General features: G+C 32.7%; 3 protein-coding genes and 1 pseudogene across 5 annotated transcripts; 3 read left to right on the top strand and 1 right to left on the bottom strand.

Annotated features, from left to right (window-relative positions):
• The first annotated feature begins 2,499 nt into the window (after nucleotides 1-2,499).
• Nucleotides 2,500-4,056, top strand: LOC142553343 (uncharacterized). Its single transcript, XM_075663529.1, has one exon. It carries the CDS (start codon nucleotides 2,935-2,937, stop codon nucleotides 3,841-3,843), a length of 909 nt encoding a protein of 302 aa, XP_075519644.1. The 5' UTR covers nucleotides 2,500-2,934; the 3' UTR covers nucleotides 3,844-4,056.
• Nucleotides 4,057-14,562: 10,506 nt separating this feature from the next.
• On the top strand, nucleotides 14,563-16,832 carry LOC142553340 (transcription factor bHLH62-like; annotated as a pseudogene).
• A 3,212-nt stretch (nucleotides 16,833-20,044) lies between these two features.
• Nucleotides 20,045-22,285, top strand: LOC142553341 (pentatricopeptide repeat-containing protein At3g25210, mitochondrial-like). Of its 2 annotated transcripts, none has more exons than XM_075663525.1 (2): nucleotides 20,045-21,642; nucleotides 21,791-22,285. In XM_075663525.1, the coding sequence occupies exon 1, from the start codon at nucleotides 20,208-20,210 to the stop codon at nucleotides 21,171-21,173; it is 966 nt and encodes a 321-aa protein (XP_075519640.1). In that variant the 5' UTR covers nucleotides 20,045-20,207; the 3' UTR covers nucleotides 21,174-21,642; nucleotides 21,791-22,285. The 2 variants fall into 2 exon arrangements, with proteins under 2 accessions (XP_075519640.1, XP_075519639.1); XM_075663524.1 differs by having other exon boundaries at nucleotides 20,045-21,677; nucleotides 21,791-22,284.
• A 284-nt stretch (nucleotides 22,286-22,569) lies between these two features.
• Nucleotides 22,570-26,346, bottom strand: LOC142553339 (peptidyl-prolyl cis-trans isomerase FKBP62-like). Of its 2 annotated transcripts, none has more exons than XM_075663523.1 (13): nucleotides 26,020-26,346; nucleotides 25,852-25,938; nucleotides 24,903-25,163; nucleotides 24,746-24,820; nucleotides 24,554-24,634; nucleotides 24,273-24,467; nucleotides 24,089-24,184; nucleotides 23,830-24,005; nucleotides 23,617-23,739; nucleotides 23,391-23,537; nucleotides 23,176-23,303; nucleotides 22,947-23,070; nucleotides 22,570-22,839 (listed from the first exon to the last, which is right to left on the bottom strand). In XM_075663523.1, the coding sequence occupies exons 1-13, from the start codon at nucleotides 26,198-26,200 to the stop codon at nucleotides 22,786-22,788; spliced, it is 1,728 nt and encodes a 575-aa protein (XP_075519638.1). In that variant the 5' UTR covers nucleotides 26,201-26,346; the 3' UTR covers nucleotides 22,570-22,785. The 2 variants fall into 2 exon arrangements, with proteins under 2 accessions (XP_075519638.1, XP_075519637.1); XM_075663522.1 differs by having other exon boundaries at nucleotides 22,570-22,836; nucleotides 26,020-26,343.

Here is a 26,346-nt window from a genome sequence, read left to right as displayed (position 1 = left end):
ATTACATGTTTATTACTTAAAAAACTTGGTGTCTGATATCCATTTGGAAGGAGGCATTTAAAACTTCTAACATTTTGAGTCCTTTGCAAGAATAAGATTGAACAAATATTTTCTTAAACAAAAAAAGATCGCGTGTTTCAACTTCGCACGTACATTGCTCAATGTGTTTTTCCATCACGAGTCGTACGGATCCTGTTTTGTATTGTGATACGATAAAATCGCCATCCTATCTTATAAAAAGTCAATCTCCTATATCTTTCGACTCTCTCTTGTAATTTTTCTCATCAGATGTATATATATTTTTTTTTATCGGATAGAGCTCGAGCTCCATTAAAATTGCACATATTCATTAACTTGCATTACTCACAACAGACGCACAATGTTAACACGTGTAACATGAAGAAATCAATGTGGTATTATAATATCCCATCATTCCTTACAACTGTTGACCGGAGAAACAACGTTAAATTCTAGATGGGGCAGGCAACATTTTCCCAGTCACGATAGGATATGTGTGTTTGAAAAACATGGAAAAACCTCACCATTATTATCTTATCTTATAACTGATATGACAACCAATATCATTACATGAATTGTAAGTTGGTGTAATAATTTTTTCAATAAAGACGTGGATATGGAAGTAAAAAGGTGTAAGGCAAATTAATGTGCCATGTAGTTCTAGTTTAATTTAATTTCTAAAAATTCATACGGACAAAAATTTGTGTGAAACGATTTCATGGGTCGTAATTTATGATACAGATCTCTTATTTGGGTCATATATGAAAAAGTAATACTTTTTGTTCTAAAAAGTATTACTTTTTAATGTGAATATTGGTAGGGTTGACCCGTCTCACAGATAAAGATTCGTGAGACCGTCTCACAAAAGACCTACTCTTGAATTTATGTACGTAGTCATTTATAGGATATGAGTATCCCAGCTTTCTTTATTTTTTATATTTTTGGCATCCGAAAAATCAAAGAGAGTGATAAAACGTAGCAGTCGTCTCACATATTTCAAATAAAATACTCAATTTCTTGTAATCTAAGACACCATGTATATCCTTCTAAACGTCAACTAACATGTTTTCAAAACAATGGGATTATATAAATTTAAAAGTACGTGAGACGAGTCAACTTGATCCACATAATATTTTTTGTATAAAAAATAATATTTTTTCAAGAGATAGATCGGTGTCGGAGATTTGTCTCACAAAATTAACTGATGAATAGATTTTACAAGATTTTTTGTGAAATTTTAATATACAAAAAGAAATTACATAATCTTTTATAATTTGTACCACAAGCTATATGTTATTAATTAGGTTTTGCATAAAACTGTTGATTGTGGAATAAATCCCAAGTAATCATTCACCTCCATTTTGTCTCTCTTATCTTTCAACTCTTCCAATCGCCAAGAGCCACACTCCATCCCCCTTAATTTCATGCCTCAGCTCCATCGTCTACCCAGAAGCCGAGACGACCCCAATCTCCAAATCCACACACCCATTTATTGCTATTGGATAATCCATTATATTACTTCTATTTTTACCGTTTGGGACTCATGTTAAAATTTTAATATTTTTCTTCGATTCGTGAAATTATACGATGTGAGATATAAAAATGATAAATCAATATTTCGAATAATATAATAATTTACAATTATAATTGGCTGTAAAATTTAATTCGTGAAATAAAGATTTGTATCACACCTATCAGTTCTTTGAAAATATACATTATAAAATTGAGAAATGCATCAAAAGAAGCAATGGTTGACGGAGAACACGAGCCAAACGAAGGAAAACTGAAGCTAAAATCATAGATTGATGTGGTAAAACTTTTGATCGAATATATTTTTATTAAGTCGTACTAGTATATAACGATTTAATGGATTATAACTTATTTTTAAAATTTGATAACATAGCTAATTGGATTTAATTTGACTGTTAATATTTAAAAAGAAAGTGATTTTTGAGAGACGAGTTGTGATCATAAAATAAATTAAAATATAATGATTTATTCAAATATCTAAAAGAAAGGAAAAATTTAATTCTAGAAGGTCTTTATAATATGGCTGGGATGATTTCACATTTTTTTGTCTGTGAAATACTGAAATCAGTTGACTGGATCCATGATTATCATAAAAATTTGGCATAAAAATAGTATTTTTTTTCTTAAGGATTAGGTTTCTTGTGAGACGAGATCACGAATATTTATTTGTGAGACATTTAACTCTACCGATATTCACAATAAAAAGTAATAATATTTTTAGCATAAAAAGTAATACTTTTTCATGGATGACCCAAATAAAAGATCTGTCTCACAAAATACGACATATAATACCGTCTCATTTTTGCCTTTCTTAAGTTAATCAGATCAGATATCTATCTCACAAAATTAATATGTGAAACGATCTCACGAGAATTTTGATATATTCAACATACAACTTATAAATTTATGTGAAAATAGTTTTGATAATAACAATGCACAATTTTTATATAAATATATTTGATTTTCGTTTCAAATGGTATTTCTATTTTTAGATAAAAGTTACTTAAGATGATAAAATTACATTAAAAAAAATTTTGAGTGTGCCTGGATAAACCCCACGTTAACCAGGTGCCCACAAGTGCATGACACGTGCTTGGAGGTCTAGAATGCGTACGCGTGGCCCTATCAGAGCCGTCTACGTAAGAGTACGGATAGAAGAATCCAACGGATATGCCTGATGCTGGTCGCTCTATTTTAAAACCCACCCACTCGAATACACCTTCAGTATATACTTTCCAACCAGTCTCAGCTTTATCCATAAATTTTTTATTAATTTCGAATATTCTTTTGTAAATTCCTCTCCATTATGCCATTTATCATCCCCTTAATTGTTTTTATATCGTGATAAAAGAAACTCGAGATAAAAAATTTCAAGAAAGCTGAGAAATGTACACTAGAATGAAGGGAGTAACTGACCCGTTGGATGAGAGGGTGAAGGCCAGAATCGTCGGCCGTGATGGCTTTGACCCGGGTTACGTAAGCAGCGGAAGTGAGCACAGCGGTCAGGACGGGGATGGCGTCATCTCGCCCAGTCTCTCCAATATCTTCTTTGGCTTCAACGGTGACGCCGGAGATTCTGTTCCGGAAGATGCTGAATGCGCTGAGTATATTATTGGCGAGCGTGATCCGTCGATCTCTGATTCGAATGAGGTGAATGTGGATTTGATTGAGCCGATCCTGCGGGATCAGAGAGATTTGTTTCAGAAAGTGCTTTTGGCTCATGTCATGAGAGGTCTGCAGGTGTTTTCGTGCGCGAAATCTAGTAAACAGACCGTGCGGAGAAATGTGATGGCGTTTTTGAGAAATTTTGGTTATAACGTGGCGATTTGCAAGACCAAGTGGGACAGCTCTGGCGGACTCACTTCCGGTAACCATGAGTTCATCGACGTTATCCGGCCGGAACAGAACATGAGATACTTCATCGACTTGGAGTTCGCTTCGGAATTCGAGATCGCGAGACCTACGGAGTCTTACGAGTGTCTCCAGAAATGCTTGCCGGCGGTTTTTGTGGGAACCAGCGATACTTTAAAGCAAATTTTGAAGGTCATGAGCGACGCTGCCAAACGATCTCTGAAGCGCAAGGGCCTGCTCCTTCCACCGTGGAGGAAACACCGCTTCATGCAGAACAAATGGTTGGGTACCTACCGCCGGACAACAAATATCTTTCCGGCGTCGTTTTCTTCTACTTCTCCAGTGAATCAATGCTACTCGGTCAAATGCCGCGCCGTCGGCTTTGACGCCGGTGTCAACGGCGGAGGTGTGCTGTTGCCCGCTACGGCCGCCCGTACCCGTTGATTAATTTCGAACTCCGATTAGTTTATGAGTAAATTTTGTCATTTTGTGTGCATATATGTTTCTTTTATTCTCGGTATTATCCATTGTACGCGGCAACTGCACTTTGTATACATGTCGGCGCAGGTTAGCCTCGCGTCACGTGTAAATCGGGAAAAACCGTGTAAGATCCTTAGAAAAAGATTTTGTCAAATAAATCCAACGGTTCCATGGCTATTACGTATTATTATTAATAATGACTTTTTATAAACTAATTTATTTCACGAATCAATGGCATTAAAATCTTATAACAACGGTCATAATTTATAATTAATTAATAAAAGATGCATATGTGTCATATGTGTTATTATTAAAATAGGTTTTTTGTGAGACGATTTCACAAATTTTTATCACTGAGACGGGTCAATTTTACCGATATTCACGATAAAAAGTAATATTTTTTCATGGATGATTAAAATAAGATATCTGTCTTATAAAATACGACTCGTGAGATCGTCTCAAATAAGTTTTTGCCGTATTATTATTATTATTATTCATATGATCAAATAATACTAAATAATTAATAACATTATTTTCAATTTAAAATAGTTGTTCGAATTAAAATTTTATTTTGGTTTTTATTATTTTAAATTTGAATTAAATTGAAAAGATTTTAGTAAGGTAAAAACCATCATTATATAATTAAATATTTTGATGTTTTTTTTTAAAAATAGTTATTTAATGGTCTCAAACTTAATAATATAATATTACTTATTACAATAACAAAACAATAATTTGATATCGAGTTCCATAAAAATATATTGTTTGTATAATGAATTTTCACAAATTGCTTCATATTTGCATTTTTAAGTTTAAAATTTACTATTTTTATTTATAATCATTGATCTTATAAAAATTAAAAAAAACAACAACATATAAAAACAAAAACTAATAATTGACGAGCAGAAATTTATAGTTATTCTTACTCAATTAATTGTTGCATTATTTTAACGTGCATCACCATTCATCACTAGCCAGCCTTTTTGTTTCGTTTGAAAATAATGTATGCAAAGTTTATCGAAAAGCTCAAGTCGTAAGGAGACGTTATGCTTTCAGCTATCTACAAAATTCCAACTGTTACTAATTAGGAAAAAACTTGTATGAGACGGTCTCACAGGTCGTATTTTGTGATACAGATCTCTTATTTGGGTCATTCATGAAAAAATATTACTTTTTATGGTAAGAGTATTAATTTTTATTGTGAGTATCGGTAGGGTTGACTCCTCTCACATATAAAAATTCGTGAGATCGTCTCATAAGAGATCTATACTATTAACTATTATTAAATTCAAAACATAACAATTGAACTAATATATATATAATTTAATAGATTTGTGTTATAATAAAAATTAAAAAATATTATTATATCACAAAAAATTTGTGAAACGATTTCGCTATTCGATTTTGTTATATAGGTAACCGACCCGTCTTATGAATAAATATCTATAAAAATATTATATAAATGGATATCATAAATAATAGATTATCATGGATATGGATTAGGTGTTAAAAATCATAGATAATATCAGATAATAAAAAACGTGTAGACGTAGAATTAATATTTAGTAGGTCGAATGCCCATCCATTGCATCGATGGGGTGTCGACGTGGCAGATTTTTTTATTTTATTTTAATGAAATAATTTGAATGGACTTGGTGGTTGGATAAGAAATCTTGAAGTCTCTGGCATAAGGATTGGCCAACTGGCTGCTACTCTATTCATCATTAATTTTATCAATGTGTAGGTTTGTACAAATGCCACCTATTTTTTATTTTTTATTTTTTTGGTTCCCGGGACCCTTTCTATTGTACAATTCATGAAAAAATATATATAAATACCGTTTGAGATGGTTTCACGATTCTTTATTTATGAGACGAGTTAACACTATCGATATTCACAATAAAAAGTCATTCTCTTAGCATAAAAAATAATATTTTACATGGATGATCCAAATAAGATATATGTATCACAAAATACGAACCGTGAGATCTTCTTACACAAGTTTTTGTCAAACATAAAATATCATAAATTATACTTTATTAAATGTTTATTACTCACCTACTTTATTAAATGTTTATTACTCACCTACTTACTGTACTTATTAACTACCGAATCTCGTATTCTAATTTTTCAAATTCTAAAAGTTACTAAAATAATAAGATAAACTAAGTTGGAAAATATTAATAAAAATCATGTATAAACCTATACACGCGAATTATGAGATACGTAGTCCGGGAAGCTATTCGATCAAGAACTTAATGTGATAACTGTACTAGTTGAATAATCAATCTTAGTTTGGATTTTGCCATTGAGCCCGATCGAGCCTAAGAAAATGGTTAATGAACTTGAGTGGGTATCAAGTGACTAAAATTTGTTTAACGTTAATCGAGCCAGATCAATGTCTAGGTCGTCTAGACAGATATTAGACGTCCGTGATATCAACATAATCGATCATATAATATATCTTGAACACAATAACATTAAATTAAAAAATACATTCAAAATTAAACAATTAATCGAATACCACTGATTTATATCACTTCTTCTTTATAATTTTAAAACTTATTTTTTATCGGATACAAACTCAATATCATCATTGTGATTGTTATCTTCTTCTTGGTGATACAAAAAAAAAAATCATTTTCGTGAAGTCTCTCACTCTATAGATTTTTCGAGGTTGTAGATTTTCATATGTTCCACTTGTTTCATCAACTATCTTCCAAGTGAGACCCCGAATCGGTTGAACTTCATCAATGCCACTCTCTCCAATTTGGGTTTGCGAGCACCATAGGTATTCCATTATGTACATGGTTCAAATATATTATCATTTTTTTTTACATGCATTTGTTTTGAATGCTTTCCCAAATAACTATTTTAAATCTTGGAAGCTTGCTAATACTTTAAAGTTTGAGATTGGCGGTGTGAGTTTCACGTGAACTCCAAAAGACCCCGTGATGTTTTTTTCTATAATCAATTTTGATTGTTAGTTACAATCTGAACAATTTTTTTATTGTTTAACATAATTGTCAACATATTCAAAATAAAGTCTAGTTGTATGTGTCTCGTCTAAATATCTGAAGACTTCTTAGACTCTAAAAATATAATATTCTCCTTGCAATTAACATGCAAATTTAATATGATTATTCTTTTTATATCACTATGTGAATGTGTCATAATCGAGCACCCATTTTTTGCCTATTCTTCTTCGCGTTTCTTAAACTATCGTTTTTTCTTTCAACTTCTACTTTCAAAGGTGGCTCCCCTAATCGTTTGTAGCATCTAGGATGCATATGGCGATTAATCAGCATTAAGGATCCCTTGCCTGTTAGATTGGTCGACTGGAACATTTTTGGTGCTGTCGGTTTGCGCCTTGGCAGCAGTCGGCATAATTTTAAAGCACCGTCGGGTCTCAATTGCAACATTCTCGTATTTTTATAATTGTTAGACGGGTTGACTATATTTACACATACATTGAAAAATAATATGTTTGACAAAAAAACAATGTTTTTGTCAAATCAACTAATATAACATTATATTTGTTCATAATATAGCTAAAAAAAGATATTTTAAACCTAAATAATAATATTTTTCACGAGTCAAATATTTTTCGCTGACATGTTTCCACATAACATAAATTAAAACAAATGGCACTTTTGCAGTTAAAATAATATTATGGTTATCAAAATTAATGTTTCATGTATTAGGTTATGTGTTGAAGTTTTGTTTCATAAAGTTGTTTTACTATATAGTCTCACGTGAATTTTTGTATAATATTTTTTATGGATCGCGTTCAAGATCAATCTCACAAACTTTTTATATGAGACATGCTCACGTTAGTTTTTGTAAATGAACATATGTGCTTTAAATCTTTTATGTGCAATTTAACAATAATCATTTATTTATACATATATATTGAGAATAACAATCATATTATATTAGAATTATTTTATCTTACATAAGGTAAAATAATTCGATAAAGAAAAAGAAAGTGGGGGCCAAACATACATTTGGATAATGTACAATATTTAATGAATGGAGATAAGGTAAAATTTGTCTTTAATAATTAACTTCGACGAGGGGTTGTTGACCCAACAAATAATTAATTGGCATCTCTGTTGTGATAATTAACTAAAGTCAATTATATATGTATATTAAACTTCATTTTACGTATAATACTTGATTTACTTTAAAGTTCAATAAACTTAAATTAAGTTAATAAGTTGCTAAATTAAAATAAATATTACATAAGTAAATATAAGAATTTAAATGAAATACTTAAACTTGAGTTTAATATATGAATATCTAAATAAATTTATTTTGATGACTTTATCTGATCTAATATCTAGGTTGAATTGAGCTGAATTTGTCGTGGACACACGGTGTAAGATGGATATGGCCCATTGGGCCAAATCTCGATCTTGTTTTTCAATACCTTTGTCAAAGCCCACATTAATAATTTCATCGTAGTCCAGCCCATATTAGTCCATACGACGTTAAAAATTATATTTTATGTTCCGATAGTTTCTTATATACGATAAAGGTTTTTTCCGTAAGAATTTATCCTTTATTTGTTTTAAATAGCTTAAATATTTTTGCAATAAAACTTTTACAAACTGGCGATTAATGTGTGTATCTCTCTTAAACTACCTTAAACAAAGTTTTTTTTTAGTTTGTTTCTCACTACCAGGAGAACAAGGTTTTGAAGTGTGTTCGACGAAAACGACGACGATAATAAGATACCGTATGCTAACGATTTTATATTTTATATTTTCTTAGCAACGACGACAATAACATTTATTTTCATATAAAAATGTTTATATTATCTTAAAAAAATCATTTAAATATATTTTTTAAAAATTATATTATATTCCGGTTTTCACTTGGAAACACCCTAAATTTATGTGAGGCCATGACTTTGACCCCCGAAGTTGTTATTCAAATGTATTCATTTTTCGGTGAAGATGTAGATTAGTTAAATTATATTAATTAATTTTATTTAAATTCATAATTTAATTATTAATTAATATTTTATAAATGTTAAATTAGCTATTTCTTAACAGAAAAACAAAAACAAAAATTGTTTATTACTAAACCAATCCGAGATGTTATGTGATAATTAATTAATTAATTAATGCGTAAGGCGTCTCACAAAACCAGGGGCCATTGATAGGACAAAACACACCGACTACTCGATAAATATGTATTGGATACAATGAACATTCACCTGTCATTCGGAGAGGATATAGCTAGCAAAAGTGACTGTATAAAAAATTTCATTCGAAAGTCAATAATAAATTTTCGCAATAATTTGATAGTCAAATTCCAGAAATTCCGAATTCGTGTTCAATTATAATTCATTTATAAAAAATAAAAATATATTTTATTTTGATAAAATATAATTTTATTATAAATTTTCCGATTAATATAATTTAAGATATGAATGGTACCGTGAAATTAAGTATTATCTTACTAAATTAGTGAAAATTTTATTTTTCGATTTAACTCAAATTAGTACAAAAAAAGGTATTATTCAGTACAGACAAGGCTTCAAACAATATAACTTTTTTTTAAAAATGTAAATTTCATTAAAATTTTATTGTCTTCTTGCTGAGCCAGTTAGCTTTTCAGAGTTGTCTCAACCGTAAAACAAAGGGAAAACAAGAGAAAAATACGAGATTATTTTAAGGACCATTGTCGAATTAGATAATAGTTGCTTACAAATTAGACAAAAAAAATAGATTCTTGATAATTTAAGGACTGAATCTACAATTTTATGTTCTTATTCTAATATAGCTATTTATAACACATTAAATAATCGTTGAAATAAAATAATGTAAAATTTTATTTTTTTTTGAAATTAAAAAATAAGTAATAAGTGCACGCTTGGAGCCTTGGACTTCAATTTGATCAACTTTTTCCAATCCATCTCAATATACTTCCCGCCTTTTCATTTCTTTGGCCAACCGATTATGTTGTTAAAAAAAAAAAAAGAAGGAAAATTTCGGTCCATAGACTTGAAAAAGTCTTTTGATATTGTTTTTGTAAAATATATGAATATATTGATCTTTCACATTCACGTTGGAGATTTATAAACCCATAGACTTTAAAAAATATTTTGATTTGAATTGTTCAAATCGAACTTGGAAAAAAGATCGAGTTTGATCAATTATAAACAAAAAATATTCAGACTACTCTTCTCTTTATTTAATATTGGACAAAAAAATTTATTTCAATAGATAATCAACTCAAAATATATATATATTTGACCCTCTCAAGAACTGGGTCTTGAGGTGATGGCCTCTATGGCGGCCTTATAAAAAGTCCGGCCCTATCTATGTTCAAGCACTGAGAGTGTTCGCATTAATTTTTTATGAAGTGTCATTCATTTGACATCTAATGAAATTAAATATCATTTAAAATGAAAATTTTGTGTCAGTATCATCTAATGATGCATTATATTTTTTGTCTAATTACAAAGTTACAAGTTGGAACTTGAACACAGCAGGTGAAATTATCATATATTTATGTTATTATTCCAAAGTGGGTACATGGAAATTAAAAAGGCTAAGATTATTTATACTTCAATTTATGCTGGTCATGCTCCATTTTGAGTATATCAAAAACTACTCATAAATTAGAGTATAAATATCATCAATTTATGAAAAATTATACAAAACCCGTATAAAAAAAATATTATGAAACTGAAACTATTTGTTTAATCTGTGATGAATTTTATATTCTTTGTATTAATTTGTTGTATTCTACTCATTTTTAGATGGAACATTAATGTTTTGTCAGAAATCAAATAGTTAAAATTTCCACAGGAAATGAGGATCGATGTCTGGAATATTATGGAATGGATTCTTGAAATATACATCTGTAGATGAGAAAAATTCGTCGTTTTCTTCGCGATGGGAATCCGACCAAACCCAATTTCATCGCCGAGGTTTGGAATTTATTGCAATCATCCACCTATCCATCATCGGGTATCTTCGATGCTACATGTGGGGTACTGTCCCCACATGATTTAGATGGACAAATTTCACAAATATGTGATTTAAAAAAAAATACGGACCCTATGTATGTGTGGCTAAATTTGGACCCTTAATTCTATAATGGGATAGTGACTCTATATGTAATATGAAATGAACCCCATCTCCCTAACCTTAATTCACCAGGAAATTTTATTTTTGTAAAAACTACTAACTTAATTTGTAGGTAAAAAAAGCTCTAAATTAATACAAATATACATTATAAAAAGAATAATATTATTTTAAAAAACTTGTATCTATATGTCAACCTTTTTGTAAGACTTAGCTTTTGATACGCTTTACCAAAAACTATAAATAGCGGCAATGATACAATTCAAATCTATTAAAATGTACAATAATTCAAGCACTACGTTTCGATTGCAATATTCAACATGGCAGAAACTTGTGTGAGACGGTCTCATGGGTCGTATTTTGTAAGACGAATATCTTGTTTAGGTCATCCATGACAAAATATTACTTTTTATGGTAAAAATACTATTTATTTTTGTGAATATCGGTAAGACTGACTCATCTCACATACAAAAATTTGTGAGACCGTCTCATAAGATACATATTCTATTCAACATAAACAATTGTTGCACCATGCGTTTTTTCTTTTCTTATTTTATAAAAACGAACCCTTTTAATTACCAACTAATTACTGGTTAAAGATATTTTGAAAAAAAAAATGTTTCACTTAATAAGTTGGTTTTAATATATCGATATGATAAGTTTTTCAAGAGAAACGATAATTTATTTACCTTTGAGTTTTTATTTATTTATAATCGTGGGATTTCTATTAAAATTAATTGGCAACATCTATTGACCCAATCATTGCGAAATCTAAAATGGGAATGTGAAGTTCGAGGCCAAATTTCAGAACAACCAATGGCTTCATTTTTTTAGGATAAAAATAAAATACGTTTGACCAAAACAAACTTTTACTCTCGATGCAATAAAACTATAGCTACTTATTATTATTATTATTATTTATATATCGTAATAATATGCTTTTACGTATGCTTTACATTAGATTTTTATTATTATTTTGGAAAATACTCGATGAATGACTTAAGCACGCATCATTCATGAGATCATGAGGTTATAAACTCGAGAGAGTTATTATTTCCAAAATATTTGTTTAATGGGTAACAGATATATCATTATGAGTTTATAATATATACTTATTAGTTTTAATATTTGACGTGAAACATTTGTAACATATATGTGTCGACTCACTCTATACGATTTTCACTCGACCTTTCATTTTTCATCCATATATCTTAAGTACTCAACCTATAATTATAATTTTTTGGTTGACACTGATTTGATTGTAAACTTTTATATGTCGTCTTTTCCACTGCAGATAATATATCAATTTTGAGTTATAAATCTAATAGAGTTATCATCCCAAATTTTTTGCCTAATATGGTATACTGTCATGACTTTATAAACTACACTTTATTTATTTTAATATTTGATGTCAAATATTTGTGACATCATACAATCTTAATCAAAAATTTTAAAGTTTTTTACAAATGGCCATTAATGTCGAGATTCATGATAAAATAAACAATTTTAAAATAAGTATTTTTGATCAATTTGGTATTTGCTTTTTTTTTTTACTAAAAATATTTACCCCTTACTAGATTAGTACATTAACGTTCTGGTTTGTCTATTTTTATGATATGTATCTTTTTTTATCGTTCGATACGTAAAAGTTTATATAATAATGATATAAGATTTCAAATTATTATAAAACTAGTAATTTAATTCTGATGCATTTTTATATTAAAAAATCATAATTTTATAATGAAAAATTAATTAAAATTTATAAAATAACAAAAATATTAATTACTGTAATGATGTTAAATGAATCAAAATCTAATGTATCAACCTTCTATTAATTTGTATATTATTCAGGAAAGATCTATTATACTAACTTAATTATATGCTTAAGTGTGTAGATAAGAGTATCCTATTATAATTATTATTTTTTGCAAAATTTGAGATAAAATATATATTAATAAATTCCTCCAAACTACTCAAATTCCTAAAAAAATTCATATAATCTATTTCTAAGTAATTTCTTTCTATCTTTAAATATTAATTTTTAAGTTTTTTAAAAAATTAAAATTTAAGAAAAATATATTTGTCTTTTCGCGATTTTTGCTATTTATGTTGTCATAATGGAATCTTAGCGCGTTATCTTTTTTTTTTTGACGGACATATTGTTGATGTTGTGATGATGTGTGAGGTGTTGTATTAGTGATCCCATGAATGAGAATGAATTTGTTAAAAAATGACAGATAAATGACTAAGATCTAATTTTTACAAAATAGATTACCAAAATCCTGAAAATACAAATAATTAGAAACAAAATTACAATTTTTTCTATTCTTGTAATTAATTATATTACTCGTTACTATAGTCAAAATTTTTTAATAAGGGTTTTTTTAAATAAAGAAAAACAAAATAAATCATCGACATTCGGTACGTTGGGTAAAATATACCATGGAAAATATGGTGACATATGAGCAATATTTGTTAAAGCGACCCTTCGAAATTATGTCTCCAAAAGTAGAACGAAGCATCCATTTTCAAGTGTACAAATCTAATTAAATAAGACATAAAATCAAAATAAAAAATAACAACCTCCATTAAATGACGAATCCTTATCTATTATACATATTAAATGTGAGGAAATATTATTACTTAAAACTCCAACCATTACCAATTACACTTCATTCTGTCTTTTAGTTTAAACAAGAAATAACGAAATTTAGTAAAATTGTTTTCCCAAACCAAAATCCACATTGGATTTTTCTCTCATATTCTAAGTTTTGTTGTTGAAAAAAATTTGATTTTAAAATTATATTTTAACATAGTTGGCAATATCAAGAGAGGGTGGACAATTTGGTGGTTTGACGTTTAAGGCCCGGCATTTAACCCTTTCTACCTCCGCTTTTCCCGGCTACCTTAAACTAATTAGTACATCCTCGATCAACCTTTGTAAGTTTCTAATTAACTTAACACAAAAACTCATACTAGACGATCTCACGGATTAATTTCGTGGGTCGAATATCTTATTTGGGTATTCCATAAAAAAATATTACTTTTTAGGTAAAAACTTGTGTGAGACGCTCTCACAGGTAATATTTTGTGAGACATGTCTCTTATTTGAGTCATCCATGAAAAAGTATTACTCTTTATGCTAAGAATATTAATTTTTATTATGAATATCGATAGAGTTGACCCGTCTCACAGATAAAGATTCGTGAGACCGTCTCACAACAGACCTAATCTACTTTTTAAGCTAAGAATATTACTTTTTATTGTGAATATCGTTAGGATTGACCCGTCTCACAGAAAAAATTCGTGAGACCATCTCTCAATAGACTTACTTTTAACTTAATTTCTTGATTTGGGTCCGAGCTCTATAATTTTTTTTACTATTTGAATCTCGTGTATACGAGGTGTGATGATAAATTATGTATAATATATTGATGTAATATTATAATTCTAATGATTTGTAAAACTTGTCATGTATTTATGGTTCTTAAATATGTATTTAATTGTTATACTTTTAAAAAAATTTCATTTATGAAATAAAAAAGGGAAGGAAACTCTTTTTCCTTTTCCTTTCCGCCATTATAAAACTTGATGAGCACCCAACTTTCTTCCTCCCCTTCTCCTTTGTTTGCCACTTTCTGTCCACTCTGGTGTACCCTTTCATTTTCCTTCCACAAACTATTGATGATGGATACGGAGTACTTCATAAATGCTGGGATCACATCTCCGCAGCCGCTGGAATTCGAAACCATGACACCAATGGCGTGGAATGCGCTGAATTCCGAGGCGGAGCAATCTTTGTTGACTCACAGTTCCTCTGTCGACCAATATTCGCATTTTGAGTTGGCTTTCAGCTCAATGTTGTCTTCCCCATCGGCGTGCATCTCTGGACTGTCAACCGACGCTTTCTTCCTCCAAGAATTGATCGGGAAACTGGGTGGTGGCACTCGGAACTCCGGCGTTTTCCCACCGTCTGTAACCACTGGCATGGCGGGGGGTGGTTATTGTCATGATATTAACAATAACACTAATGATTCTTGTTACAGTACTGCTTTAAGTTCTCTTTCGAAGAAAAATTTCCCGATTCTTGATCAAATACACGCCCCCAAGTCGGGATATTCGGTGCCTCTGAATCCTATTCCTTCATTTTCCACTGATCCGGGGTTTGCGGAAAGAGCTGCCAAGTTTTCTTGCTTCGGCAGATGGAGTTTCAATGGGACGACACCTCCACTTGCGGGGAATAAACAATGCTGGATTGTTACCGAGAGCCAGTACTCCGTCGACGGAGAATGGAAAGCTATCCCGAGTTTCTAGCAGCCCATCTATCAAGCAAGACGAGTCGCAGCTCAAAAGCCAGAAATTGTGCCAATCCATGAGTGAAACCAGAGCGCCTATTAACGAATTGGTCTCGGATTCTAACGAAAAATCTACCGTTTCTGATCAAATCCCAGTTGTAGAAACAGGTTCAAAAATCTCGAACGAGCTGAATTCAAGAAAAAGGAAACCAGTAACCAGAGGCAAATCTAAAGAAGATGGATCCATTTTAGCTAAGGTAACTATATTCAGTACAATGTATGCAAATTTGCCTTCACGTTGAACGAAGTTTGGACACATTTAGTTAAACAAACAGAAACACTAGTGTTATCAGTGGTTCGATGGCGACGATGATGCAAATATCAAGCGTTCGAAATCCGCAGAAAGAGGCAAAATCGAAAATGGCAGTGCTAAACCAGAGAAGGAAACCGTTGTTGAAAATGAGAAACAAAAGACTAATCAAAAGCCACCTGAACCTCCAAAGGACTACATTCATGTCAGAGCAAGAAGGGGGCAAGCTACTGACAGCCACAGCTTAGCAGAAAGAGTAAGCCAAAATTTTTCTGACATATTTTTTTCTTACAAAATTTCATCTTTCGATCCTCGTGTGTAATTACACTGAATCTTTGTGCTTTTTGATTAGGTCCGACGAGAGAAAATCAGCGACAGAATGAAACTTTTGCAGGATCTTGTACCAGGTTGTAACAAGGTATACAAAAACTTAGGTTCGCTCAACTTTTCTTGAATTTCTTTAAGAAAAATATCCATCAAGAAACTTGATATTGTGCATTTCTTCTGACTCAGGTGACTGGAAAAGCACTGATGCTTGACGAAATCATAAATTATGTACAATCATTGCAACGTCAGGTCGAGGTAAATTCATGATAAATCAATCGATGTCTTGACTTTCTTGGCTGATATTACAGATCTTACAGTGATTTTTTGTTGTTTTTACAGTACCTATCGATGAAACTAGCCTCGGTAAATCCAGGGCTGGATTGTAGCATGGAAAACGGACCAAAACCAATGTACCCTTTGGATTCCTCTCCACCAGCTTTCTTGAATGTACATCACCAGCATAATCCGACTCCAAACACGCAACCGAGTCAAAATTTAAGCCCACTCGGATTTGGTGTAAGTTAAATTTGAAATATTTCCTTCCTGTTTCATATATGACCTTAAAATGTCGAAGAACATCGTTAATAAGTCGTTTTCCTCGGTATCGTTCAGTTCCCGGAATTCGGGGAAGGTGGTCTGCTTAGCATTTTCCAGATGGATCAAGCGAGTGATGTGAAAGTTGAGCGGTGAAAACTACTCTTTAATGGAAGATTCAGAGCTCCCCGGAAACAAGTAAAAAAAGCTATATGGTGTAAAGATTTGAGAATTATGGTTCATCTGGCCAGAAGAAGTTGCTAATATATATATTCTTCCTGTATTATTCATTGTACTTTAATTGATTTCGTATTTCCTACTCTTTTGGGATGTTTTTTGAGTACCCATTGTAATATTAGAATATTCAAGACCATTGTAATGTAAGATAGTATTTTAACTAGTTCAAATACGAAATAACACAAAAATCCCTGTGTGATCGTCTGATGAGTCAATTTTACGAGATATATATCAAAATTCAACTCGAAATAAACTAAACAAGATTGTGGCGGTGAGTTGGTGACTTTATTGTTCTTGGTGTACGAATTCTACAAGTTTAATTGGTATCTTTTTCAAGATTTTTGAATATGGTTAGGTCAATTACACAGCGGCTACTTATGCTGTATGAGTGCGACATCATTATCATTTCAAGTCTTCAAACAAATGACAAGGATATATCACAATCTATGGCACATATTAAGGGGAGACTGTGTGATTTTCACTGATTATTTCTAAACAGAAGCGTCTGTCCTCTTTCCATTTCTATTTGAGGCAAACTTTTTCTGAGGTGAGAGGTCATAATAGTGATATTTGTTCCTAAAAAAAATAATAGTAATTGCAATTCGGGAGTATTTTAAATTTATTTTTCTAAGAAATTGTATTTGATTGGACGACAAATTTACAAAGCGACCCATAATTTGAAAAATGGAAATACGAAGAATCTCATGTTGGCAATGATAAGATTCTGAGAAGAAAAATATATGAATTGCCAATATATATTTTTAAAATTATTCACAGAGTAAGTTTCTCGTGAGACGGTGCTCACGAATCTTTATCTGTTAGACGGGTTAACCCTACCGATATTCACAATAAAAAGTAATACTCTTAGCATAAAAAGTAATATTTTTTCATGGATGACCCAAATAACTCACAAAATACAACTCGTAAAATCATCTCACATAAGATTTTGTCTATCGATAATAACAAGAAAAATGTTAAGTAGTGGGGTTCAATGGGGGTATGAAAAGATGCCCTTAGCTATCTATATATTAATCTTTTGACGACAAAATGGTTAATAAAAATACAAACTTTCTGGGGATTAACAAAAGATTTCTGCAATTTTCAGCCTTTTAGTTATTTTAATTAGGTATGCAATTATTAGTATCAATATTAAATTGCCGTTACAATCTGAAAGATTCTCTGAAAATGATTTTTTTTGGCGTGTAAAGTTTAAACAATATACAAAATATTAAAGAAAAACTATAATCTTGCTATAAAAATGTACGTCGCAAGTTGGATTTAGTTTGTAGCTTTTTCAATTAGTTTGTTTGTGATGGCAAATTTGTCCCTGGACTTCCCTTACCGTCTAAGCAACCTAATAAAGCAAATTGATAGAAAGTCACTCAGTCTGGTTTATGGCCTGATTGATTTATATTCGTAAGATGAGTTCATTCGATTCATATTTATAAAAAAATATATATATATTTGATATAAAACTAATATTTTTTATTAATTGGGTTGGATTGAAGATATGTCCCACAGAATTGACACATGTCTCGTAAAAGTTTTTGTGATAAATAAAATGTGCATTGATGGAAAATTTAAGAAAGCATAGACTATCTTTAGGTGTGATTTTTCTAGGAAATAATTCAATATTGAATTTTTAAACCTTGCGAAACTATAATTTGCCAATACTTATAGATAATGATTAAAATTTTAGATAAGTGAAGATATATTTTTTTAGGGATAATTTTTTAGATTTTTGACCTTCTAACCATTTTAATTTGTAAACTAACCTTCATTTAAAATTTTTATATGAATTTGGTCAAAATTACCTTTAGATGCTCAAGCATAATTATTCTAACCTAATTACTCATTTACTCTAATCTAAAATATTGATTTTCCCTCCTCTACATATCTTTTTTTAGGCACCTTTCCTCCTATTCTCTATCATTATCTCTTTTCTCATATTCTAGATTATTTTCTTTCTTATGCTTTCTTCTACATATCTTTCATAAAGAAAAAAAAACTAGTCCGATATCATTTGCTTATCCCAGGTAACGATTATATGTATAATTTCTGTTATTTGTTTACTTTTGATCATTTATGTTATTTCTGTTCATTTGTCTGCAAACTATGTGAAAAAGCGAAAAAAAATAGTAGAAGAATGTGAATTGCTTTTACATTTATTTATTTTTTTAAAGAATAAGAAAAGTAGTGATTTTATAGTGATGAAGGTTCTTGAATTTTAATATTCTATTGATTTAAGAATAAGACAAAAAGAGGAAGAAAAAAAAAACTAAGAAAGTCAACTTTTGATATCTTATTGCTTCAGAATTTCCAAATAACTTCCTGAACATTTTTAATTTCTAGTCCGTTTATTTTCAAGAAATATTACTGACATTTGTAATCTTTTTCAAATTTTAAACAGAAGCATTCGTTTCTTATTAGATTTATGTCAAAATGATTTTCTTATTACATTTATGTGAAAATGGTAAAGAAGTAACAATAATTTAATTAAAAAAATAAAGTCATATATCTTTTATTGGATTTATGTGGAAAGGGTAAAGAAATAACAATCATCTAATTAAAAAATTAAGGTCATATATCTAAGTGAGAATCGAATGGAGGTTATATTTTTAAATATCTCTATTTTTTTATATGTACTGCGTTCATGTACACGTGTGGTATGCTTGTACATTTTTTTAACCATTGTTTAAATAAAATGTATCTATTTCGAAAACATTCATTCAACTTTATTAATAGGAATATTCGTAAAAGCAAAAATTTGTGTAAGACAGTCTCATGGGTCGTATTTTGTGAGACATATATTTTATTTGGGTCATTCATGAAGAAGTATTAATTTTTATGCTAAAAGTATTACTTTTTATTGTGAATTTCGATCGTGAGACCGTCTCACAAAAGATATACTCATTCGTAAATTGCGTGAAGACAAGATTGAAATGAAATGCAAACAATCAAATTATTTTCAAGTTTGATATCAGAAAATCTTCTTTTTATCTTTAGTTAGATGTTGGAAAGAGAATCATACAAATATTTTTTCAATCGTATTAAAATATTTGATTTGTACTGTTATTGATCGGTTCTTCGATTATATAATTGGCAACATAACCAAAACCATGTCTTTGATGGTAAACTGTCAGTTGGACGAATTATTTGAAGAGGAATTGTTAGGTATAAGCAATTATTTTCAAAAAAGAGAAGAAATGAAAGAAAATTTTAGAAAACTACAAAGGTAATTGATATTACGATATTATTTTCAGAAATTTAAAACATGTAATTTCGATGCATGGGTCTAAAGGCCCAAATAGTTGACCCGATCCAGCCCAGGCCCAAGTCTTCGCCAGATTATTAGAAGCTTTACAGATAGCAGCGGCTGCCTAGTACCGCACCCACCACTACCGATGAGGTTCCTTTCCCGTTCAACAATCCTCGTCCCGCGTTGCTATCCGCCGCTTCTCCACCACAAACTCCGCCGGTATAGACCACTACCGTTCTGTAAATCCGCGCACCCGAACACCAATGGTGAAACAATTCGAGACAGGGATCCAGAACCTCAAACCTGGGTTCACTCAATCCGACGTGGATCTAGTCCTACGATCCCAACCTGACCCGGATATGGCACTCGATATTTTCCGGTGGACGGCTCAGCAGCGATACTACAAGCACGACGATCTCACGTATCTCACGATGATTGGGATTGCAGTTTCAGGTAAACGTTATGGGTTGGCGGAGACTTTGATTGAAGAAGTTATCGCCGGTGCTTGCCCCTCAAATCTCCCCTTGTTTAATGCCATGATTAAGTTCTGCTGCGGGCGTAAACACTTGTTTAATCGCGCTTTCGATATATATAAGAAAATGACCAAATCCGAGGATGCTAAGCCTAATTTGGAAACGTACACTTTGCTACTGAACTCTCTTTTGAAGAAATTCGATCGGTTGAATGTATGTTATGTGTATCTGCATGCTGTTAGGTCGTTAGCTAAGCAAATGAAGGCCTATGGGGTCATACCAGACTCATTTGTGCTGAACATGATTATCAAGGCGTACTCAAAGTGTCTTGAAATGGACGAGGCGATTCGTGTTTTTCGAGAGATGGGGTTGTATGGTTGCGAGCCAAATGCTTATACATATAGTTATATAGCCAAAGGGTTATGTGAGAAGGGGAGGGTGAATCAAGGATTGGGGTTCTACAAGGAGATGAGAGAAAAAGGGTTGGTTCCCAAGGGGAGTACTTACTTGATCTTGATTTGTAGTCTGGCCTTGAAAAGGAGGTTTGAGGATTCGACCGAGGCTTTGTTCGATATGTTGGGTAATTCTATGTCACCTGATTTGCTAACCTATAAGACCTTGTTGGACGAAATGTGTAGGGATGGCAGGGTAAATGATGCTTTTGAACTTGTTGAAAAATTTCGTAAGAGGGACGGTTTTATGAATGAGAAGATCTACTGTACTTTGTTGAACGGATTGCACTACCTAAGCCGTTAAATGTCGATGCTTTGCTTTCTCCAATCGGTCTTCTAAACACCAGCAGGTTTGGAACTTACAATCTGACTCGAGATCTTTGAGACACTAATTCTGGCGTGGTCAGGTTAAATACACGACTTTGTGTTTAGGAAGTTGCCAAATATTAAATGAAAATAATGCTGGCGCAGAGCTGAAATCGGGAAAAGCAGAATGGTATGCTAATCGTTGCCCCTTACGGTGACCAAGCAAGCAGTCTATACAAAATTTTATTATTTCATCTATGCAAGAATTTTGAAGTCTCCTAGTTAGACAATCAACACTAGCATGATTCACGACTTTGAGATTATGGGACTGAAGCCCTTTGATGAAGCCCATACCTATAACCGTATATCATCTTGTTTATGAGAGCAATGTAAAGCAAGATCCTCTGGTTCAGGCAATGCAACAAGATGGCAGTCTCCTGCTAGTCATTGATAATGATGTGCGTGTGGTAGGCAGTTCACATGTTTAAACATCAGATATCGGGTATGCCTTTGTATCCCGTTTAACAAATGTTCATATTTTATGGTGGTGTGATGCTAAATATGGTGTAATTGAGTTATCTAATCTTGTACATTAATTTTTCCCCTTTCTGCAAGACATGCAAATGGCCGACGTCAAAGTCGTCCATGAAGTTCTCATCCTCATTACAGCTCTACCAAAGGTGACTAACATGGTGTGGCTCATCTCCCGTCCTTGAGAGGATTCTCGAGCTGTGAAGTGTCCATCTAACATACGGACTTGCGTTTTACCTGGCGCTTCCAGTTACTAATACTATTTATGAAGTGAAGCAAATCCAAAGGTTGGTTTCAAGCATAACCTTGCGAATTATGATACGAGAGCAAAATCAATTAGCTGTGAGTTAAGGCAACGGCTGCTTGTTTGTTGTAAGTTCTTTCTTTGCGAACTTGAACAAATTATGATACGACATGTGAGGTTTTGAACAAAAAGAAAAAGATCCGCGATATGAATACAGGTGGAATTTACGTGTGAAGGGAGGAACCGAGAGAATAAGAACAATTCAAGCTACCGACTATGTAACAATCTAATGGAAATGTATTTCATCAAGAACATTTTTCGTACTTTTGAAGTGATAAAATTTTTTAATAGATTTTGTGGATTTTTTGCGACTGGTGTATTTAAATTTGTAATTACGTAGAAAAATAAGATTATGGAAAGTCTTTGAGACCTAGATGAGAAACTATGAACTAAATGAACTCTACCGGAGCTAGGTATTTGAAGAATTTTCCTTTTCTTGTTTGCTTTCGTATACCTGTCAGTAAAATTCGTACATTAAACCGTACACCCGAAAGCCTTACCAACTATGTTTATGTTACTTACTGAGCTTTTATGATAGAAGGAATTAACGTCTCAAAGATGAAACAAAACCATAATATTTCGGCAATAATGGAAGAAACTATCGTTTCCCTCTAAATTCGAAAAAGACAACATCTCGGATCAGATTATGCAGATACAATTCAAGTTCACGAACTCGAATATGCATCAAAACCAAATAACCGAACAGACGGGTTCCTTCGCCAGTAACCAACTAAGTAGGTTTCTAAAACAAAACGAAAATCAGAGCCCCGCTGAATTATGCCTTACTGTCAATGCTCGTTGCCTCTGCCTCCTTAGGAGCTGCGTTCTGCTTCAATATTAAGAAAGAAATCACAGTCAAACAAACGAGCTGGTTTGGTTCAATTATTTTTTGTCAGAAGAAAACGAAGGATTTCAAACTAGAATGATGCAACTCACGATATTAGCTTCAACAGGCTGCATCTTATGTAATTTGGCAAACATATTGCCATAAAACTTGGCATCCTTCTTGTTGTATTCCTTTGCCTTCTCTTTAAGAGCTTTGTACCCAAGCTTCACCTCCCTGTTTCCATCAGCACAAAAAAAAATTAAAAACATATATATGCATATAATCTTCGGAATGAAACAGAATCGCTTTGTGATTGTTGGGCCAGAACGACAAAATTACCTGTTGTCAGGATCAATTTCAAGAGCTTTCTTAATATCACGTTCAGCCAAATCGAGATCTCCTACATTCGTGTAAGCTTGAGCTCTCCTATACAGAGCCTTCACGTTCGTACTCTCGAGTTCCAACACCTTCACATGGTGCTCATTATTAGCCCTTCTAGATCACGGTATTAGAAAAGGGAAACACATGGAACAGCTGAAAAAACAAAATCAAACCTTGGTACAAAGCTTTTCTGTCTGCTTATAATCTTTCAGTTTTAACATGCAAGCAGCGTTGTTCAAGTTGCAAGAAACCTTCAATGCTTTGGACTGCTTCTTTTCCTCCTCACTAAAAGATGTGTCGTATTCAATATACTTTGCAGCCTGGTCATGAATTTTTACACGAGTCAACATGACAAAATGTAGACACTAGTCTTCCAAAATCAAAACACAGCTGTTTCACCTTCTCGTATCTCTTGGAGGCTCTCTCATATTTGCCCGCCTTAAAAAGTGCATTTCCTTCTTCCTTCTTCTTGCCAGCTGCCTCGATTTTTTCTTCCGTCTTCAGGTCCCAAGATTCCTTCTCCTGAACACCAGGTTACATATAAAGCCTCCAATTTGTCACTAGGACCAATGCACTCACACACTAAAAAAGAACCCAGCATTAATATTTAACCTTGACAAAAGAGACGAGCTCCACATCATAGTACACAGTTGAGTTTGGAGGAACTGTATAAAGCTCTTGCTGCGACTCTAATGAACCAAATGCATACTCAGGGGCAATTTCCAAATGTGCTACCTCACCCTTCTTCATTGTGATCACAGCCCTATCCAACCCATCAATTACTTGCTCTGTAAATTAAAAGAAGGAATGGTAAGAACCAACTCATTTATCACACACATACAGCAAAGAGAAATGACATACAGACAGATACCTTCATCTGTTTTAAATTCAAAAAGATCATCCTCACTTTCCCCGTGACCTTTCTTCATAAAAACAATACCATCCGGTAGCATTCCTATCAATTTCACTGGACCAATAAACAAATGAGACAGTCAAATTCACAAGTTCAATAATTGACAGGAACAAAAACCACCGAGGGAATTTCATGTTCTTACATTTAACGACGGACCCTTCATTTGGACGCTCGTATCCTTCCCCTTCTTTTATTATTTTCTTGACAACCTTCTTGTCATCCGTTATATTGGAAACTGTCTTCCATGACACTAGTTCCAAAGCAATGTTCAATATGGCATTGGGAGGAACAGCTCCCTCGTCACCAGAAGCTGGTTTGCCCTTTTCGCCAAACCCATCTGCATTAAATATATACAAGGATGTTTATGCTGTTGGAATCAACCAATTTGCAGTGCCTTGATAACTTGCAACCATATCATCTTACATTGAGGTTTGACTGTTAGGATGGCCTTTTCTGCTTTCTTCATTGTCTTCACGGCCTTGGAAAGAGCAGGGCAAAAATGGCCTAATGACGGAGTTACCCATCTTTATTATGTAAGTTATTAATAAATAAAAAAAGACCAAAGAGCTCTCTCATGGAAGATTGTAAACTGCATGATTCCTCAAAAGAGAGTACCTTCTTCGACAGTGAACTCAACTCCATCTGACTTTGCAATAACAGTTCCATTCTCCAGCTTGGCTTCGTATTTAACTAGATTAAAGAAATCAGTATGTCAGGACTTAATTGATCTTTTATCAACTAAGATGAGAGATCTGGATTATTGTTCCCATACCAAGCACTTCATCTAGATCCTTGGGATTTTCCCATTTCTCTCCTTGGCTGATGATTTTTTTAAAAAGCCCGCCATCTTTGCAGATATCCTTGACACTAACCCAGGAAAGCAATTCAACATCGAATTGCAAAGTCGCGTTAGGTGGAATAGTTGGAGGTGAGCCAGATTCACCATAAGCCAATTCAGGTGGTATTGTGAAAACAGCATTTTCGCCCTTCTTCATTGTTTTAATACCTAGGTCCCATCCCTTTATAACTTGTCCTGTCGCAAAATGGAGCCAGTTACTTTCTTTTTAAAAATTGGTAGTGCCAGGAAAATGAACACGAAAATATCAAGAGCGCACTGACAAAAATGAAAGACGAAAATCATTTCTACAAATCCTGAAAGCAAGCGCAGGGCAGAATACAAATTAAGGTTGCAGAATCGTAAAATAGGTTGTTGTCCATCTTGTGACTTTATATTGGCGTGCGCATGTTCTGATAATAATGCATCATCACGACAGATAAGCAGAAGATTTCTCTAATTTAGTGATATCTCAAAAAACTTACACTCCCAGTTCAACACACTCTATCCTTATAAATTACAACATAATACAAAGATTGTTGTGCTTTTTCGATCAGTACTCAAATTGTTCACGGCAGCCCCAACTACAAAGAAGTGCGGTTTGCACTTAGCACCAATTGATTGCCTTCTATCAAAGCATTACCACGTATAGTAACATAATAGGCACATATGCAACCGAAGTTACCCTAACGTCCGACGGGAATAGAACATGCGTAAGTCACCATCAATGTGATTTGACGACATGTACCCGCACATCTACAAAAGTACGAATGCATTGACGAAACTGGTTATCAATAATCAACAAAAATAATCCTCAGACGCATGGGATTAGACAGCGAATAGTATGAAAAGCTTAAATCAGAAGTATCGATGCTGATTTACTAACCTTGACCAAGAGTGAACCTGAAAGGATCTCCCCTATCGCGACTCGAATCAAATTTGGTTCCATCCAACAGCGTTCCAGTATAATGAACTGTATAAATCGCAATAAACTGTCAACAATCAATCAGTAAAGAAAAACATCCCCTCGACAGAATTAGGAGAAACCAATTACCTTCAACTTCATCGCCATTGTCCGGAGTCTCCCAATCTTGACCCTCTTTAACAAGCTTCTTTTTCAAACCTTGATTCCCGATCTCCTTCTCGTCACCGACTTTCATGTAGGAGCTCTCCTCCGGCAGATCCATGTCCTCATCCATCCCTTCAGGCGGCTGCATATCGAAATCGTCCTCCATTTCCAGTCGTACAGGCAGGCAAAGAACGATACGGCAAAAATTTGATTGGATAACTTGGTAGAGTGTAGCTAGTTTCGGAATCGTTGGATGGAAGAAAGCATTTAAGAAGGCTGGGAGTTCTAGAGAGTTCTCTGCCTTAGGGTTTC

The sequence above is a fragment of the Primulina tabacum genome, chromosome 8, assembly GCF_025594145.1.
Source record: "Primulina tabacum isolate GXHZ01 chromosome 8, ASM2559414v2, whole genome shotgun sequence".
NCBI lineage: Eukaryota > Viridiplantae > Streptophyta > Magnoliopsida > Lamiales > Gesneriaceae > Primulina > Primulina tabacum.
Note: the sequence above shows the minus strand (reverse complement) of the source record. Positions and strands in the feature narration are given on the sequence as shown.

Bases quoted from the DNA above. Each gene is read 5' to 3' on its own strand.
- LOC142553341 (XM_075663525.1), top strand. From the start codon at position 20,208: ATGGTGAAACAATTCGAGACAGGGATCCAGAACCTCAAACCTGGGTTC.
- LOC142553343 (XM_075663529.1), top strand. From the start codon at position 2,935: ATGTACACTAGAATGAAGGGAGTAACTGACCCGTTGGATGAGAGGGTG.
- LOC142553339 (XM_075663523.1), bottom strand. From the start codon at position 26,200: ATGGAGGACGATTTCGATATGCAGCCGCCTGAAGGGATGGATGAGGAC. The intron at 24,468-24,553 runs GTAAGATGATAT...TATTTAATGCAG, and splicing joins CCTAACAGTCAAACCTCAAT to ATGGGTTTGGCGAAAAGGGC. The intron at 23,071-23,175 runs GTAATTTTGTCG...TGATGGAAACAG, and splicing joins GAAATTGATCCTGACAACAG to GGAGGTGAAGCTTGGGTACA.